Below are 19206 nucleotides of genomic sequence, written 5' to 3'. Positions count from 1 at the left end.
TCATATGTAGCCTTCTTCTTTTAAAACATGGAGTGTGTTGTATAACAGAATGGGTGATGAATAGAGCATTTTTACCTTTGCAAAATTATGAATTTCTTATTTGACCTTATTTGCTTTGGAGGGTTTGCATAAAGAATATTTGTCACATAGTAGGAATTTAAAAGCTATTAGTTCAATGAATCAATAAATGCATGTGGCTATTGGTGAACATACCACCATTAAAAAGACAGTAAATAAAGTCAATGTTTTCATTTCATTTTGTAAAACAGTGGCCCGTGGTTAAGAGATGCTGTGGGACATGTTTATCTCTTACTAAAACCCCCACTTTTTTGTGGCCCTTGTAGACACTGGAATAGATTTTCTTTGGAGGTTGGCTGCTGTCTGACTTGTTCATTCATTTATTCTACATGACACGTGGAGCTAGCAGAGTCATCAATTGTCTGGATTTCTTCACAGATTTAAATGCATGACACACAAATCTTTATCCTCTCCTTTTTGGAGTGAGCTACATGGTGCAAGCTTCTCCACATCAGGACAAGGCCACTTGCTTCTGCTTTTCAGGGCAGCCACTCAGGAAGAAGGCCAACAGCTTGTCACCAGAGCTGAATAAAGCAGTTTAGGAGACCTGGACTTGACTTACTCCTGAGCACCTTCTTACTGAACTGTCAACTGGTGTTCTGATTCACACATGATGCTGCTATGCACTCAGACGTCTGTTTGATCCCCAACACTATAAGTCTTTATGTGCTGGGGGATCTTTATAACTGAAAAGGCACTTTCACACTTATCATCTTATTTAGTCTTCACCACAAACATGATAGCAGACAAGTTATGTAGTACTGAGCCAGGCACTGGTTTAAAAGCTTGATACTTTCTTTCAATTACATAACATTATCCACCTCATCAGGAACTAGATATAATTATCATTCCCATTATACAGGAGACTATGAAGCACAAAGGGATCATTTTACTAGTCCAAGTTCCTATCTTTATTGTGCATGAATTTTAAAGTGTGAACTGATGCCTGCGTCCTAGTAGGGAAGTATCCTCTGCTGAATGTGGCAGATAGAAGAGATAGAATGCTAAAAGCCAGGAATGTTATGCTGTATTAAAGTGGAAAAGCTAACACCAGAATCCAGTACTCTTGGCTTATTTAAAAAAATGAAGTTTCTCCTAGCTGTCTTATCTTTTATTATGTTGCCTACTCATATATCTATGGCATCTCTGGCTATTTGGAAGTTTCTGGCATTGCAATTCACCCAGGAAACTTGCCTACCCATGGCTATAGCCTGGACTTTCCTGACTGAAATAGTTGATTCCGTAAAGGTCAGAACAAGTGTTTACTTTGGTATTGACTAGCATCACTTTGGGCATTTTAATCTGGCCCTATGCATAGGTAAACCTGAACATGTGGGGTGCCTCCTATACCTTCTTCTTTCAGTCATGTGACACTCACAGACTCCTGTGGGCAGTTGGGGAGGAGGTGGCGTGCCTTTATATTATCCATGTTTAGCTCCACATACCTGTTACTGAGTACAGGTGAAAGAGGCCTACTCTGACCTGGGATAATATGGATGTCAAGAAGTAGACTCAGCCAGACCATTGGGCAGGACTCCTGGTGCTCTGACTTGCTTTCTCTGATCTTTAGTGAGTCTTGCATCTGCTCAGCATCAGTATCCTTGTTTACAAAAGCTGATAGCAATGAAACCAAGGTTATCATGTGGATGAACTCATTGCTGTATAAACCATTTAAAGTGTGCTCAGACAGTGAGTTTTAGATAAGCATAGTCTGCTATGCTAGACAATGGGAAGTCATGGAAGAAATCATTATGACCAAACATACCTTCTTAAATTTTTTGCTATTTTGAGTCTGGCTTCATGGATATAACTGATCAAAAATTTTCTCTTATCTTTTTTCTCAAATTTCTGATCCCACTATTTATGAAACAGGCAATGGATAAAAATTCCTAAGAGAATTTTAGTTTGACAAATTTTATTGGGAAAATGTACAAAACAAATTTGCAAAAGTAAGTTGTGAATCTACCTTCCAAAACCAGAAATGCCTATATAGACTTTTTTGCACCTTCCATTTCTGATCTTAATTTTATCAATGAAGAGTTTTACAGTACTTGTGTGACATTGACACTAGGCAGGAAAGTCAGCCTACAGTAGCAGGATGTAAGGAAATATTTAAAAGGTGATTTGATATTTGAGATTATCTCATCAGAGTGGGATTTTCTCATTTATTTGAATTATAGAAATAATTGCCTCTGTTAAAAAGAAATAGAAGTATCATTTTGAAAAAAATGGAGGGTGACATTGTTAAAATTGGTTTCTAAATATCAGAAAAATGGAAAAGATATTATTTTAGAAAATTTTAGGACAAAGTTTCAGATTGCTTAGTTAGCCATTCATCAATATTAAGTTGTTCATAGTGCCTGGTTTATAACAATGAGATAGTTACTTAAATTTCCTTTTCCTCTTTCTGTTATGCACACAATGGTAGTAGTAGTCGTAGTAGTAGTAATAATAATAACAACAATACAATAGTAACTGTCATTTAGGGACACAGGATCATTTTGAGGACAACATGAAACAATGCAGGAAAAGATTTTTAGTGGAATAATTGGCAAAGAAATGTTCATCATAATAATACTATCCTCAACATTGTGAATATATAGATAACTTTAAAATTATTTCATAGACATTATCATGGTTAGTTTTTGTCAATTGGACAGAAACCTAAACATTCCTGGGAAGAGGAAATCTCAACTGAGGAATTAGATCTATCAGATGGACCTGTGCCATGTCTGTGTGGGCATTTTCTTGATTACTAACTGATGAGTCACTGGGTTCATTAAGCTAAGTGCAGTGTTAGAGTTTGTGTTTTGAGCAAAGAGAACTGTCATACTATTCACTGCAGAGGTAAGAAAAGAAAAATGGGAAATTGCATTGCTGTGACCATGCTCTTCAAAATTGCTTTGAAGAGTTCTTGTAGAATCTTAGCTTTGTGAGGGCAAAGGGTTTTGTCTGTTTTCTTCATGCATATCGAAGTGCCTTGAACAATGCTTTTTAATTTTGTTTTGTTTTTGTTTTTTGAGACAGGATCTCCCTGTAGCCACAGCTGACCTGGAACTTGCTATGTAGACCAAGCTGACCTCAAGCTCACAAAGATCCACATGCCTCTGGTGTTAAAAGCGTGCACTACCATACCCTGCACTATTAACAATGCTTTTGTATAGGGAATGTTTAATAAATCCTTATTGAGCAAATGAATCTAAGACGAGGTAGTCTAGGAAGTCTTCCTAGACCAGTATCTTTTCATAGTATACCACGAAGATCCGGATATAAATTCTACCATAAGAACACACACACACACACACACACACACACACACACACACACACGCATGCACGCACGCACATGTGCGCACAAGAGCTTTGCTATTCAAAACTTAGGAACCCTTCACTTTCTCCCAAAACTCTGTAGTCCATACTTTATGTCTTTAGATTTGATAAAAATGACTTATTTTCACTAGACAGTTCCTCACTAAGACAGCATCAGAACATAGTCTACTGAGTGGGCTGACCTAATGGAATGTGATTTTTTCATGGACTTAGCGTTGATGGCCACCATCAGCAACCCATTAACTTATCCAAAATTAAGACTTTCTTGTGATAGGTGAATGCTTGGGGTTGACAGAAAGCACTATTGTTATTTCTAAATCCTATAATGAGAAAGGCCTAAAAAATTAAATTTTAGTATTTAAAGTATGCCTAACATTTTAAAGTGTGTCTATATCTATTAGATATCAATGAATTAATAACAATTGTTCAATTTTGAACAATTGTCTTTCTAAAAGGAGTTTATACTATGTTGGATTAAAATGTTCACCACAAATGAAAGAATGTAAACTGAGTCAGTCCTTAAAAAAAGTTTAAATTATGTAGTAGAGATTGAATATGACCTCAAGGAGGAGAATTCATTATGGGCTGAAGTGACTGAGAAACTTCACGAATGAAATGATGACTGAAGGCAATTCTTCATTGATAATGGTAGAAGATACACGGGCGAAGAGTTAGTACGTGGGCAAATTAATAGCTGCCATCTTTATGTGTATGTGGCAAAAACTGAGACTACCCAAATGCTTAGAACCAAAGTTACTTTTGTGAAGTATTGAGGGAAATATTGACTACATAAGAAGGTGGTTTCCAAAAGAAAGCCATTAGTAAGGATCCTGATTTCTTGATCCACTGCCATCTCTGTAAGATTTCCTAGGAATTAGAGCCAAGTGATTTTGTAATTCGGATAAAGTCATGTTTTATGACAAGTGAAAACTTAAAAGTATGTTGTGGCTTCTTACTTGGGGAATTTGTTTGAATGCTGAAGACAAATCCAGGCTGGCTTTTACCTTGCTCCCTATAACTCAGTGATGTGCAGGTCCCACCTGTCATCTAATTTTCAGATGAGTGGTCTGGTTCATGGTTCTTTTCCTTATTTCATTTTATTCTTTAGACAGGCTATCATTATAGAACTCAGGCTGGCCTTGAACTCCCTCCCAATCCTCCAGCCTCAGACTCCTGAGTACTGAAATTACTGGTGTACATCACCATGCCTAGCTTTTTGGGTCCTATCCAGGCACAGCTAGGCTTTATAAGGTTGGGATGGCTCATAATGTGGAGGAAGCTCCAGGCTCATCTTATAACAATAGCATTTGTTAAAACAGACTGATGTTTTAATGACAGAATAAATATGATTAAAATTTTTTACCGATTTAAATGTAATGACATGTTTAAGAGAATTGACTCATGGTTGTTGAGGAGAGGAAACCAAAATGAAATGCTCTTTGTTCTGGTCTCTTTGAACCTCACCCTATTCTATGGGAGCTCCATTCTGAAACATTCAGGACACTACTTTTGTAGGTCCTAACTCATGTCCAAGAGCCTCCTTAGGGATGCAATAATAATGGATAAAGGGCAGCTACTTTGGTATTCTTGATAGCATAGTAACACATTGAAGGCGGTGATTTAATATTGATCTTGGTGTGCAGAATGGATCAGATTAGAAACAAATCAGAGACAAGCAAAGGGGCTCCTGGTCCAAGCTGGCCACTTTAGGCTGAGAGAAAAGAGCACATTCAATAAACATTTCTGTGTAGGAATTCATCAGCTATATTGACAAGTCATGGGTAAGCAAGGAAGGAGAAACCAGAATGAGAGTGCTACAAAACTGACAGTTTGAGAAAGAGAGACTATGGGACCATATTTGGAAGTGAACTATTTTGTTGTAGGGTTGTGAACTGCTTTTGAGATCCCCAGATGCTCTATCAGCATTTGAAACTGGAAATTGACTGGAAGTCAGAACAGTAAAAGCCAATGTTTTTGCTTTCCCAGGGCATGCAGCAAGTACAGGTTGTCATTTCTCTGCTCAGACCTGCTGAAGTCTTTGATATGACCCTAGGAATCTAAATTTTAAAAAGACATTTTAGGAGAAGAACCAATACTTCTTTATAGAGTAATTGTAAAATTGTGTGTAAATACACCTTCCACAGGGACTTCAGTGTTTGCCCCGTTTCAGTGCAGGCTGGATTTAGTGACTCACTTTCAAAGAATAGTATGGCATCACAAATGGCAAGGTTTCTTTTATTTTTAAGGGTGAATACTAATCCACTGCATGTATATATCCATTCTTTCTTATGTGGATAAACATTGAAGTTGCCTCCATATTTTGGCTAATATTAATGCTGCTGTGAACTTGGGAGTGCAGATACCGCATAGAGCTCTTGATTTCAATTTCTTGGCTATATACCCAGGAAAGGGATTGCTGTGCCTTAAGATTATATAAAGAATCAAAAGTCATTGAAATCAGAGTCAGGTATGGTGGCTTATCAACTCAGGAGGCTGAGGCAGGAGGATTGCTTGAAGACTGAGTCCAGTCAAGACTACATAGTAAAACCCTGTAACAGAACAAAACAAAACAAAACAAAACAAGAGTAAAGCTGCCAAAATCTTAGAAGCAGAGAGAAGAATGCTTTCCAGGCTGAGAGAAATGGGAAATAAGGAGGCATTAGGCAAAGACAGCAAAGATTCAGTTATGCAGTATGAATACATCCTAGAGATCTGCTACAGAGTGGAGTGCTGTACTTGACACTACTGCACTGTGTATTTAACGGTTGGCTACAAAGGTCGATTTTATGCTAAATTCTTAATACAGAGTGTGAAACAGGAAAATAGTAACTTTATACTAGATAAATCTCATAAGCACTACCTTAGTCAAGGGAGCCAGGTTAACATTACCAATGCTGTCATTTAGAGGTCATGAGTCCTCTAATATAATGTAAAATGATGAATACTTCACCCAGATAATATATAGCTCTATATGTAACAACACCAGACAAACCAAAAATTGAAGAAAAATCTATAGCATATTCCTTGTAAGTATTAGTGCGGTCATGAAAACCAAAGAATGACAAAATGCCTGTCACAGGGCAGAGGTCTAAGGACCTTGACACAGAAAACGGACATTATGGCAGCTGGAATAAAGCATTGAATTTGGCCAGAAGCAACATACCAAAGGTGCTTTCATAGTTTTGATTAATGTATCACAACAATGTGAGTACATAACATAGGAGAAAGCAGAAAATTAGAAACGGTATATTGTCAATGCTTGTGTTTTTCAACTTTTCTGTAAATAGGAAATTATCATATAAAGAGTTTATTTTTAAAGGACTTTTTAGGATATTCTAATTATTCAACAGTTTGAGCAAATAGCTGTTTAGAAAATAGAACTGGAAATATAAATGAATACTGATTATAATTTCAGAGTCTAGCACAACACTAGATACACAGTAAATCCTGGTAAATATTTGTCCACTAATTGAGTCCATGGGTGTCTAGTGAGAGACACTAGGGTGACATTATAGAAAAGAAGACTGACACAAAAATCACTGAGACAGAGGAACAGAAGGCATGTTTCCCCTGGTGGAGTGGGGTGGGGTGAGGAGATTTGTTTGATGGAATATAATCTCAGATTAACAAACTGAAAAGATTGCTAGATATGACTTCTCAGTGAACATTGCAAAAGAATTTGAATGCACTTTAATACCATTGAACTGTACTTAGAGATGTTTATGTGTCTAAGTTTTATGTTTTATTTTACCACAATAAATAATTGGATAAAAGAGGTTCAAGTTAGAAAAAGAGCTGCAGAGTTGAGAGAAAAGGGAGGGGTAAGTCAGGAAGTCAAGAGTGGGTGTATTGTGATGGAGGATTTGTGAAGGTCAACCATGTAGAATGTTGTGGCTATAGAGGAGGATGAGGCTCACTCTAGTGAGTGAGCCATGGGGAATTCACTCGTGCTCTTGAAAGTCCAGGGACCAGAGACATAACTGAAGAAGTCAAGCACACGCATGCATAAGTCACAGAAAGTGGGATGTTGACTGGAAAAGGATAAATCTTGGTTTATCACAAACAACGTATTTGAAGAATAGGATCAACAAAGGTTTCCTCTGTATGGTTTAGAGTTTACAACTTGGACTAATAAACTACAGTTCCAAGAAGACTGCTTTCACCTTAATCTGTGAATAATTTTTTCCTATATGAAGCTTTGTTATATATAAAGAAGAATGGGGATCCGACGCCCTCTTCTGACCTCCGTGGGCATTGGACGACATGGGTGCACTTACACATATGTAGGCAATACACTCATACACATAAAATTAAAAAATGTAATAAATATTCTTTTAAAAAGAATCAGCTGCTTTAGGATGCGGTGTGCATCCTACACAGGCACATTGAGGGTCTTCATGGTACTGATAGGATTGTGTTGAGGTGGTCCCCAGGTGAGGCAGCAAAGTGGACCAAATGACTCCTGGGGTTTATTATGTCTTTATGAATACAGGATGATGTTAGTGTACTTTGGTGATGCTTTGAAGGGTGGAAATTCTCTTTCAAATATGGAAACGGTCAGCCTATTTCTCTGAGAAGAATGAATGAGGCAGAGCAGTTTGAAACCTGGAAGCCAATGGTAAAGAATTCTTGAAGAAGAAAATTACTTGAGTTTTTCACCCCAAATTGGGTTCAGTGACTGTTTCTTCTCATGGCCCTCATCCTGAAATAGAGTAACAGTCTCACATCCCAGGGTGCTTTTATCTTGAAGACTCTACACACTTGGTATTTTACCATCTATTTGGATAATAACTGTCAGATAGACCTTAGTGCGAAAGTGGTAAAAATTATAACTGCTTAAGTGTTAATGAAAATTCAGCTTATGTAAGGAGACGTGTTTTTAACATTACCATCCTGTGATAGAAAACTGTGATAAAAATCTCCACTCATTTTTAGATAACTTCTAATCACTCTGTAATGTAGAGCAGAGTAGTTTTATGTTTGATCTATATGATTCTGCACACAGAATTGTAAGCCTCACTTCCCATTTCCCTTTACAGAAATCTAGTAAAAGCTATGCCCTGTTCTTATTAATTTCTACCCAACAGCAGTCATCACCACTAAGTATGTACTGAGTCATAATTGAGCATCTGCCTTTCAGAGTGTGGTGAGCAGGAATTTCAGATTCATCTGGAAGTGTGTGGTGTGACTGTTTCTTAATGAGTCTTATTTTCGTGTAACACAAGAAAACCAATTGAATTATTTCACAGTCACGTCACACTCATCAAGAGACCCCTTGATTCTTGATGCTGCTTTTGTATACATTTTTCCTCCAGCTGAACAGCTTTGCCCATTGTCTCCAACACACACTAAACTCATTTCTACATCATTGCCTCCGATCCATCTCAGTTCCCTGGGTCTTAATGACGTTTTCCTAACCATTTCTCCAGCTTAACAGATTAACTCTTTATGGGATCCCAGTAGAAGTTATTTCTAGTATTCCTGGCACTTGAAATAGACTGCCCACTATAATATATTTTTCTTTCTTTATGCTAATACTTACAAATAGTTTTACTGATAAAGATAATAAAGGATTATTACTAAGGGAAACTGGCTTACTCAGACTCATTTAAAGGGCCTGAATTCTGGGGCTTTTTCAGGTTGGGTAAGCATCCAGTCTGAAACTTATCCTCTTTTCCTCACTATTATTAAAGTTAGGAGCCTTGTTTTCTAGTGGGTCAGAGTCTATGTTATCATTGAATCCTGAAGATAACTCCACAATTCATTCTTACTACGCACTTGGATAATCCTTGAAAACAAATTCTCCTCTTTCCTTGGTTCCTTCTCCTCCTCTTTCTGAACCATTTTTGAACAATTCAGCCGGCCTAGAGTATTTTTACTTAAAGTGCTAGGATGTCTGACTCTGATCTCCTGTTGGGAAAGGGAATCAAAAAGTCAAGTTTTGGAAACTAATCATTTCTAAGAAAGTAGCTTGAAGTTATCATGGGATTCCCATTCAATTTTGTCACATTTGTCACACATTTAATAATGGTAATGATGAAACAAAAACAAAAAATGGGGAGGTTGACTTTCTGACAAAGACATTGTTGTGTGATATTGACAGTTTTCCAATATATGAGTTAGTTTATGTGTAGTTTATTTATGACAGGTTGTTAAATTTTATTCTCTGGTATTTAGGAACAAAACTGGAGAAATTGTGTAAGTTAAAAATATAGTGCTATCACTGGGCGTGGTGGTGCATGTCTTTAATACCAGCACTCAGCACTTGGAGAGGCAGGCAGATCTCTATGAGATGGAAGCCAGCCTCGTCTACATAGTGAGTTCCAGGCCAGCTCAAAAACAATTATAGTGTTATCTGTCATTCTTAGTCTTTATTAAACACCAAGATATTGTTTCTTCCATTTGGGATGGAGTTTCGTATTGGAGGAAGAAAGAGTCATATTTTTATATTTTACTTTCCAGGTTCTGAATGAACGCAAAGCATTGTGAAGACTATGTTGTATTTTTCTGGTTTTCTCTATACTTCCCCTGAGGGACCTGAGAATCCGGAATCCTGTCCTTTAGTTTGATTGAATAGGTAGTTTTCCAGGTGAAATGAGTGGAGAGAATTTGGCAACTCCTCTTTAACCTGAATGTGTCTTCCCAAGAGGTATCCTGATATCCAAGTTCCTGTACAGGAACATAGTGTATCGTCCTAAGAGCCCTTCTGCTATCTCCCTTGTCTCTTGGTAAACTCTTATCCGCAGAGGTTACCCCACTTTGGACCATGACTAAAACACACCCCAGGACATGAGTCCTGACCTCTTACTCATCAGAACTGAGGAAATTAGCACCCAAGTAGGATGAATTTTGTCCAGGGAGAACTGATAAGAAAGTGATTAGATTAATACACTTCTTCCTTCCATTTTTCTGTAGGCTACTTAGGTTCAGTTACTGTTTGAATTGTTATATAAACCTATGTGGGTCAGCATGCCATCTGGAGAAATTCCTGTCTTTGTGTGGTTACGATGGCTACGACTACAAATATTTTATTGCCTGCTTGCTTTCTCTCTTTCTCTCTTTTCTCTTTCTTTCTTTCTTTCTTTCTTTCTTTCTTTCTTTCTTTCTTTCTTTCTTTCTTTTTCATGGTCCTGGGTTTCTAACCCCTTAATCCATGTCACAGGATTTCCCTTCTAGAAGACACAGATTGAAGTCTTCTAGGAAAGATCTGAGTTAAATAATTTCTCTTCTTATAGGTCTGCTTTGAAAACAGATGTATTTGAAAATGTGAACAAGGTAAATGACTGTGTTATGCTTGGGCCGGTGTTAAAGCAGTCTAAGGACAGTAGTTAATATGGGGCAAAGAGAACAGTAGAAAATGATAGAACAGGAATTATTTTTTTTTAAAAAGAGAACGTATTCACAATTTTTCACCCATTTCACAGTTTTTATCATAGTCAACCACAGGTCCAGTGTTAACCAGAAACTCCACCCTGTAGTTTCTTTCCAACTCCAGGTGACATGGGAAATACTCTTAGTATACACACGTTCACAGTTATGTTTTTTCTTCTTAACAATGAAGATGCAATGGCAAAACTCCCTAAATCCTTAAATATTTTACTCCTCATTATAATTTAAATTTAAATAAACTTTATTAACTATATTTTTTACTTTTTTTATTGAATTCTTGTGAATTTTAGGCATATTTTGATCATATTTAGAGTCATTCCGCTACTGCACCTCCTCTTACTACACCCGCCCGATTTCATGTACTCTATTTAATATATATTGAGGCCTATAGAGTCAAATTTGAGTCCCTAAATGTTCTTGGCTATGAATCTATCTACTGGAGCCTGGTTTACCTACCAAGAGTCACACCCTTTAAAGAGACTGACTCTTGACTCTCCCCTTCCCAGCAGTTATCAGTGTCCAAAAGTTCCTCAGGTTAGGGTTGGGGTTTCTTATGCACTTTCCTACACCTATGTTGGGATTTTGTCTGGCTTGAGCTTATGTGGAACTTGTGTATGATGTCACCATTGCTGTGAGTTCATACGAGTAACTGACCAGCTGTCTGGAAGACTCTGTTTCCTTGTGGTCATCTACCACCTCTGGCTCTTAGAATCTTTTCATCACCTCTTCTGCAATGACCCCTGAGCCTTTGGAGGCAGAAGTTTGATATAGATGCCCAGTTCAGGGACAACGACCCAGGTTATAGACACCATAGTTTAGCCAAGTATTAATTATACTTTTTGAAAATTAGAGAAATGATTATAATTTGCTTGGTTGTTAAATAGTACTGCCTCAGATCTGACCTTATCAACTATATTTGTGTCTTTGACTCAACCAAGCAATTGAGTCAGAAGTCCCAGACTGACATAAATGGCATGCTGAATCACTGAGAGAGCTGTGCTGAAAACACAAAGACCCACACATGAGAAAGCCCCCATTCTGCTATTAATCAGCCCAGGCCCATTAACTCCAAGTCTCTTTAAAAACCACCAGGAAGAAAGAACCCGTGGGGAGACCCCTACACAGTTTTGTCTCATGAAACACGTACATATATGCACACTGCAGGAATGTTGTATAAATGTGTATATATGTATTTCTCTTTTGTTGTTTTATTGCACACATTTTATACACAAGTGAAATTATGTTTATCCATTTGTGGGAGATGTAGCTTTTTATCTGAGTATTTATAATTCTTGTTTAACTTCTGGTCTTTTACACTATTTGTTGTGAGAAGAATTTACTATGGTTACAGTGTATAATTTCTGTTTCCCCTCTTTCTTTAATCACAGCTTAATTGTTGCCACAGCCATGTGAATTAGGCTTACAGAAGGAACTCTGAAGCTCAGTGGTCAGTAACTATCGTAATCACAAATCTATGTATTAAAATGCAGATCCAGGACTCAGGACCTGCTCCATTTGATTCCAAAGCTGTTCTTTTCCTGTTACCCAACATTGCTTTCCATTACTATAAGTAAAATCCCAGGGGCTTGAATATAAAATACCCTTTCAATTTCTAATAGGACATGGGGCGTGGTTCAAATCTTAAAACTGGTTTGAGACAGCAAGTTAATCACTGAATTTAGAACATACAAGTAGAAACCTGCTATGTGTCTAAGATGTCTTTAGTCACTAAAATAGAAATGAATGAACATTTTGTGATAATAGTATATTTATTTTTAAAATACAAAATGTGCTTGGCTTTAAAAATGGAAAATTCAGCTCAAAGATGAGGCAAATACAACGTACATGACTGTGTCAGTTGGTCACATCAAACCTTTTTAAATAGTTGACCCAGCTGGCGTTCAACTTACCTCAGCCTTAGCAGTGACTTAGAGACAGCCTGTCATGCACCTTGTCAGACTGCCTCCTTTTGAATGCCTGTATTGTTCCTGCTGACTTCATTCCCCATGCTGATTGATGGGGAGAATACTTTTAATATATTCTGTAATTTTTAACTTGAGGATCTCGAAGAGCATTAAAGTAAATGAACTTGGACTTATTGAAGATTGAATTTCTTTTGCTTTTTCCTTGAATTTTTATGAGTAAAGTTGATTTCTGAAAACCCACCCTATAAATAAGCAGCTCAACATCTAGTCACTTAACAAGTACAGCTAACTATATCACTTTGTTTTATTGGGTTTTATTTTTTTTTCTACATCTGAGATAGCCTATAAGTCACATGAAGAGGAATGTTTGATAGACTGAGTTAAAGAATCCAGAAACAAAACAAAAAGTTTGTGATTGTTTGAATGATAGGTAAAATTTGATGTAAAACATTAAAAAAGGAACAGATATAGAAATGATCTGCTTAGAGGAAACACGTAAATGAAACCCAGAGAGCAGTAACACGCCCATCTATATACTGTTTCCCAGAAACACGAGACATTTAGTAGCTTCATATTAGATAAGCACAATAAAATTCCAGTATTTATTGTGACCACCCAAAGAGGGTGATAGACTGTGAGGTTGAATTACCAGATGTGTTGTGGCCAAAAGCCCCTCTTTTCTGTCTTTGTGAGACCAGGTGGGATGGTACTTTGCTCTTAGGGGAGGAGAATAAAGCTTTTGAGATGTTTCAATAATATCCAATAAAGTTTACTTTAAGGAACCAGGATGTTTAGCCTGAGGAGAGAAAGCTTTTCAGGAAAACCTGATAGCCAGCTTCAAATATTTGAAGATCTTCCATGGGAAGGAGAGGCTACACTTATTTTCAGTGACTCTGAAGAGTGGTGTGAAATAATAGGAGGGAAAAATAAGCTACACAAAAGAAGCATTTATAAAGGTTTAGAAATAGGTAATATATATACATATATACAAATATATGTATATATATATATATATGAAGAACTGTAATTTGAAAGCATGGATTGATGGTCTTGAAATTGGCATACCTTAAAAGAGACTGAAGTCTCTCTACTGAAACAGTAAATCTATGTTTGATTAACTCTTCCAACGGATAATTTCTGAGGAGTTCAAAGTTGGTTGGTGGGACATTTGAAACCTTTAGAGTTCTTAATACTTCTGAAATGAAATATAATTTGTGATTCTTTTGAATAGAAAATTTCTGCTTTCTACACATCTCTACATATTTGTCCAAAATTTCAGATTTATTTTCACCCAAATATAATTAATATTTTCTCTTATAAAGATGTTGACACTTTTAATGATGTATGCTTCTTTAGCAATGGCTGCTCTTGCAGAAGACCCCAGTTCAGTTCTCAGTGCCCAGTGCTCTTAACTGCTGAGCTGTCTCTCCAGCGCATCTTTCACTTCTTACTTTTATTTCTATTTCAGTTTATAACCTGTTATTTTATTTCTTTTGGAAAGGCATTCTTTCCTTAGCTCTGTGGTATCTTTTCCTCAGACTCTGGGGAAACTTCTCTTTCTGCCACTCATAATTCCAGCATAGCTAACTACAAAGCCGATATTCAAAACAGTTAAGAACTGACATAGCATAGATACTAACACTGCCACTTCCTCCAGATGGTGAATGTTGGCTAACTATTGTCCTAATATTTTATGACAGTGTTTTGGAATTATCATATTCACATTATTATGCCCACATAAATGTTAACCATTGCTGAAACAAAACATTGTGACTGTCTTGCTTGCACATTTTCTTATATTCAGTAAATAGTTAATTGATGCCTTAGAAGTCATTTATTTCCCCATTAAAAATTCATCGTTGGGCTGGGTGTGGTGGCACACACCTTTAATCCCAGCACTCGGGAGGCAGAGGCAGGCAGATCTCTGTGAGTTTGAGGCCAGCCTGGCTTCCATAGCGAATCCAGGCCAGCTGGGGCTACAGGGAGACCCTGTCTCAAAAAGACCAATATATGTATATATTCATCATTAACCCCAGCTTCTCTACCAGCCTTTGTCAGCAGGCAGAGTTGATTCTCCATTCGGTGTTTCTCCTGTGCTCTCTCTTGCTATGCTAATTACACTGGACTTTGAATGTTTGCACATTCATCTCACTAGAATATGAGCTCCTTGAGGTTAGTGATAGTATCTTTATCTTTGAGCCTTCAGTGTCTCGCACCACTACTAAGCACATAGCGCTTAATGAGTATTCGTTGACTAATGGATGGAACAAGACTGTTCTTTATAAAGTAGCCCTTAGTATTTGGTAGCTGGCTTTGTGAGCATTTCTCTACTTTCTCAGTCTCTTCTTACAGATCACAAACTCGAAGTCCTGTGAAGGCCCCAGTAGTTTAATAAGCACAGCAAACCTCTTGGGGTCTGTGGCATTTAAAGATCACCTGCTTCTTAGTTACAGCCAGATCCGTGAGGAAAGCTTTTGTTGCCAGACCTGGTGTAAAGATGGAAGTGCAAAATTCAGATTTAATATAAACTGTCTTGGTTTAATTATCAAAATCTGTACAGGTCAAGCAAACATTTCTTTAGGAAGATGTGTTTATGACAGTGTTTATGAACTGAGATGGTTGGGGTGGCAGTAGAGTGTTATTTAGCATCTTTTACTTGAACTGGGTGCTGGTTTAACTGAAGATGCCTCCTCTCTGGGCTCTACCTCTGAGAATGGTGGCCTCTTTGTCAACTGATCTACTATTTGGATTGAGGCTTAACAGGAATAGCCCCAGCCTATTGAAATGTTTGATTAACTGGGTAGAGTTTCAAGGGAACCAATGTTTCTTCCATTAGGTGGAAGTGGAAAATAATGAGCTAAATTATAAATAATACCAGAATGAATGCAACTAGATAAATCGTATAGTGTGTATAAATTTAAGCCATGTGTTTCTTCTGATAAAAATTTTACAATAACTCTGAGAAAGATCTCTACCTTCAGTTTGTAGATACCGAATTTACATTAGATTCAAACCTTTTGTTCTCTTAAAGTTTTTTCAGTGTATGTTTGTGTGCATGTTTGTATGTGTATGCAACTACGTGTACATGTGTGTGCATGTGTGTGGAGGCCCGAGGTGCCTTCCTCTATTGCTCTCCACCTTAATTTTTGAGACAGGGTCTCTTACTGAACCCAGAGCTCACCAATTGGCCAGACTAGCTACCCAGCAAGCTCTGGGGATTTGAACTCAGATCCTCACGCTTGTATGGAAGGTGCTTTACTGACAATCATCTGCCCAGTCCCATCCTCCCTCCCTTCCTTCCTCCCTTCCTTCCCATGAGCTCCTACTGCTGGGATGGATTAACTCTAGAAGTAAGGCCTCTCATTTTGCCCCATGAGGAAAGTCCTCAAATTAGATCTTAGAAATGAGTTAAATATGTTTTATTGTTTTCCACTAGAAATTGCTACTGGGATTTTTTTACCTGAAGACTGCTTGTTTACAGACTAAGTGTTTATTGACTAATTATCCATCATGTTGGGTACTGGGATTGCAAAGGGGAGTAGTCTAGAATTCCTAGGCTTGAGAAGTCCTAAGTGACTGTTTGCTTTTGATTGTTCCAAGTGTGAAGGGAAAAACAAGTGCTGAAGAAACAGGCATAAATAACAGAAGTTTGATGGTCAGATTGTGAATTTATAAAAGCATCAGGCTTTTTTCTCTTGTTGCAAAAATAAAACGTACTTGTAGGGAAATTGAAATGTAAAAATAATAAAAATTAAAGAAAAGATTTCCCAATAGGCTTAATTCTCTATTTACCTACCTTTATGGCTATATAGATGGATAGGGAAATTTGCACACAAATATACATACACAAATAAATACATATCCATCACACTGTTAGCACCCTGTAGTCTGTTTTCTTATTTAGAAATAATACACTGAAATGGTCTGTTAGTATTTGAATAACACTTTATGACTGAATAGCATTTTGTTGCATAAAGGTATGTCAAATGAATTTAATTTATCCGGTATTGTTAAGTATTTAGGTAATTGTTTGCATGTATGTTTGTATTTGTGGTATATGTGCATATGTGTGTACAGGTGCAAACTCACTGAGGGCAGAGGAAGACATTGGGTATCCTGCCCTACCACCGTGCACTTTATTCTTTTGAGAAAGGGTCTCTCACTGAGTGTGAAGTTAGACTGGCAGCTGGGCTTTTTCATGGGTGATAGGATCCAACCCAGGTCCTCATGCTTACACAGCAAGTCTCTTACCCACTGAGTCATCACCCAGGTCCCCTATGTAGGTAATTTTTAATGTCTTGTAATTTTTGCCATACAGAGAATGTTGTCAAATATTTTTGTGTCCTGAATTTTTCCTTAGGAGAACTTAGTAATGTGCAGTTACCGGATAGAAGGCTTTGTGTAGTCTTCAGTTACTTTTGCTCTTTTGTTCTGTATACTGCCAAATTTTCCTCCTGAAAACAAGCACAAATTTTCCCATCACCAGTGGATATGAGTTTCCATTTCAAAACTTCCATCATTTGCTACTATCTCTCTCTTCAAAACACAATCTTTTCCAACTTGATAAATGGAAAGGATGGCTTTTTAAAGATTGTTTTTGAAGAGCCTTGGCTTTCAAATTTGCTAGCCTCTGTTTTCTGGAACATTGCTGTCATGTGTTATGGTTCATTGGTTTGGTTCATTATCTGCCTTGTAGCTTCAGAGCAACTGGAGGGTCAAGCATGTCCCGTTCACCGGGTGTTTCAGAATGCTCATGGATGTTTGCTGAATTGAATGGCATTGGAGAACATGTTGTTTAGAAACTGTTGGCCAGATGTATAATTTCCAACAATCAGTGGGAGTGCCTGTTATTCCTACCAGCTGCATGATAATGAAGCAATTTATTGGGCACTGATTATATGCCAGCACTGTGTTGAGTGTTCTGCATCCTTAACACATGCCTAACACTGTCAACAAGGTCTTAAACAGAGCAGCCAGTCCCTAAGATGTCCTCATATTCCTCCTTTCTTCTATCATCCCCTATCCTCTTCTCATTGCAGACATTTGAACATATACTAAGATCAGCATAATGAACCCTGATCCATCAAACATCCAGCTTCAACAGTTATGAACATGTGGCAAGCTTCATTCTATCTCTGCCTTTCTTTTATCACCATGTTCTCACATTCCTATAATGGATTATTTTAAAATAAGGCCCAGGGCTAGGTCCAGCTCAGTGGTAGAGCACTTGCCTAGAATGCAGAATGTCCTGGATTTAATTCCCAGTGCCACAAAATAATGATGATAGTGATAATAATAGAGCAAACTTTAGGTATTTTATTTCATTTGTGAGTATTTAAACATCTATTTCTAGACAACATGAACCCAATAAAAACCACGGTACCATTATCATACTTTAAAATATTTGCAGTAGTTCTTTAATGGATCTAATGTCTAGTCAGTGCTGAATTTCCTTGATGGTCTAATAACAGACTTTTCATACTTGGTTTGTGTGAATCAGGATTCACACAAGTACTACTACTGTTTCTGAACCATTCTAACTACAACATGTTTCTTGTTCCTGGGAAGATGTGAGGACTGTTTCTCTTAGTTCTTAAGTGGTAAGATCTAAAATTCTTAAAGCCTCCCCATGAAAAAGGCTAAGGGTACGGCTCAGTGGTAGAGGGCTTGCCTTTTATGCATGAGACCCTGGGTTCAATACCCAATACCACCAAAAAAAAATCCCCATGGATTATCAATCCCATCCCCCTGTGAGGAAGTACATTCAAGAGTTAACACCAGAGAAAGGTTGACGCATCTTGTCCTTGTGCAATGGCGTAGCTCTTCTTGCCATGGGATCTTATTTACCATTTTCTCTGAATCTTCCTTAGAGTATTCATTTGGTGACTGGACTCCCATCCCTCTACCCCTGCTTTTGTGATAAACCTCTATCACAGGCTGTGGCCAAATCTCCTCCCTTAAGATGCATAGTTAGCTGAAGAGATGCTGATTTGAAAATTCTGTCTTTACACTGAGCTGAAAACATAAGACACGTTTTGTCCCTGCCTGGCTCAGAGACAATGACGTGCCACGGAAGCCTCAGGCTTGCTGTTTTCATCAGCAGGTGGTGACATTTAGAGGATATTTTACATTAAGCAAAATTTTCAAGTTTTCATGTTTGTTTTGGTTCTGTTTTGAACTTGAAGGTCTTGTGATTCTCCACTGCGTGACTGCAGATAGAAATACTACAAGAAGACCCGAAACCAATGGCTCTCTCTGTGGGGATCCTGGGGAGAACTGTGCAGGTAATGCTGATGCTTCGTATTCAATCCTGGAAAATTGCACTCCCTGAGGTTTAAATTTTTGTTTACAACATCCATCATAATAGGCAGCTCTTTGTGTAGATACAATGTACTGCTTTCTTTGTACATAATAATTCATTTATTCCTCGTAAGAGTCCTCTGAGTAAGAGATTTTTAAAATTTTATTTCAAGTCAAACTTAGAA

General features: G+C 37.6%; 1 protein-coding gene across 1 annotated transcript in view; it reads left to right on the top strand.

Annotated features, from left to right (window-relative positions):
* Btc (betacellulin) overlaps positions 1 to 19206 on the top strand; it is a 50901-nt gene that overhangs the window by 5168 nt on the left and 26527 nt on the right. Inside the window, exon 2 of the mRNA XM_008843529.3 lies at positions 18907 to 19005. Within this exon, the coding sequence (XP_008841751.1) occupies positions 18907 to 19005 (99 nt within the window). The remainder of the gene's footprint in view (positions 1 to 18906; positions 19006 to 19206) is intronic.

The sequence above is a fragment of the Nannospalax galili genome, unplaced genomic scaffold (assembly GCF_000622305.1).
Source record: "Nannospalax galili isolate Female #2095 unplaced genomic scaffold, S.galili_v1.0 scaffold800, whole genome shotgun sequence".
In the NCBI taxonomy this organism is placed as follows: Eukaryota; Metazoa; Chordata; class Mammalia; order Rodentia; family Spalacidae; genus Nannospalax; species Nannospalax galili.
The sequence above is the reverse complement of the archived record's forward strand: the minus strand, read 5'-3'. Positions and strand labels throughout refer to the sequence as shown.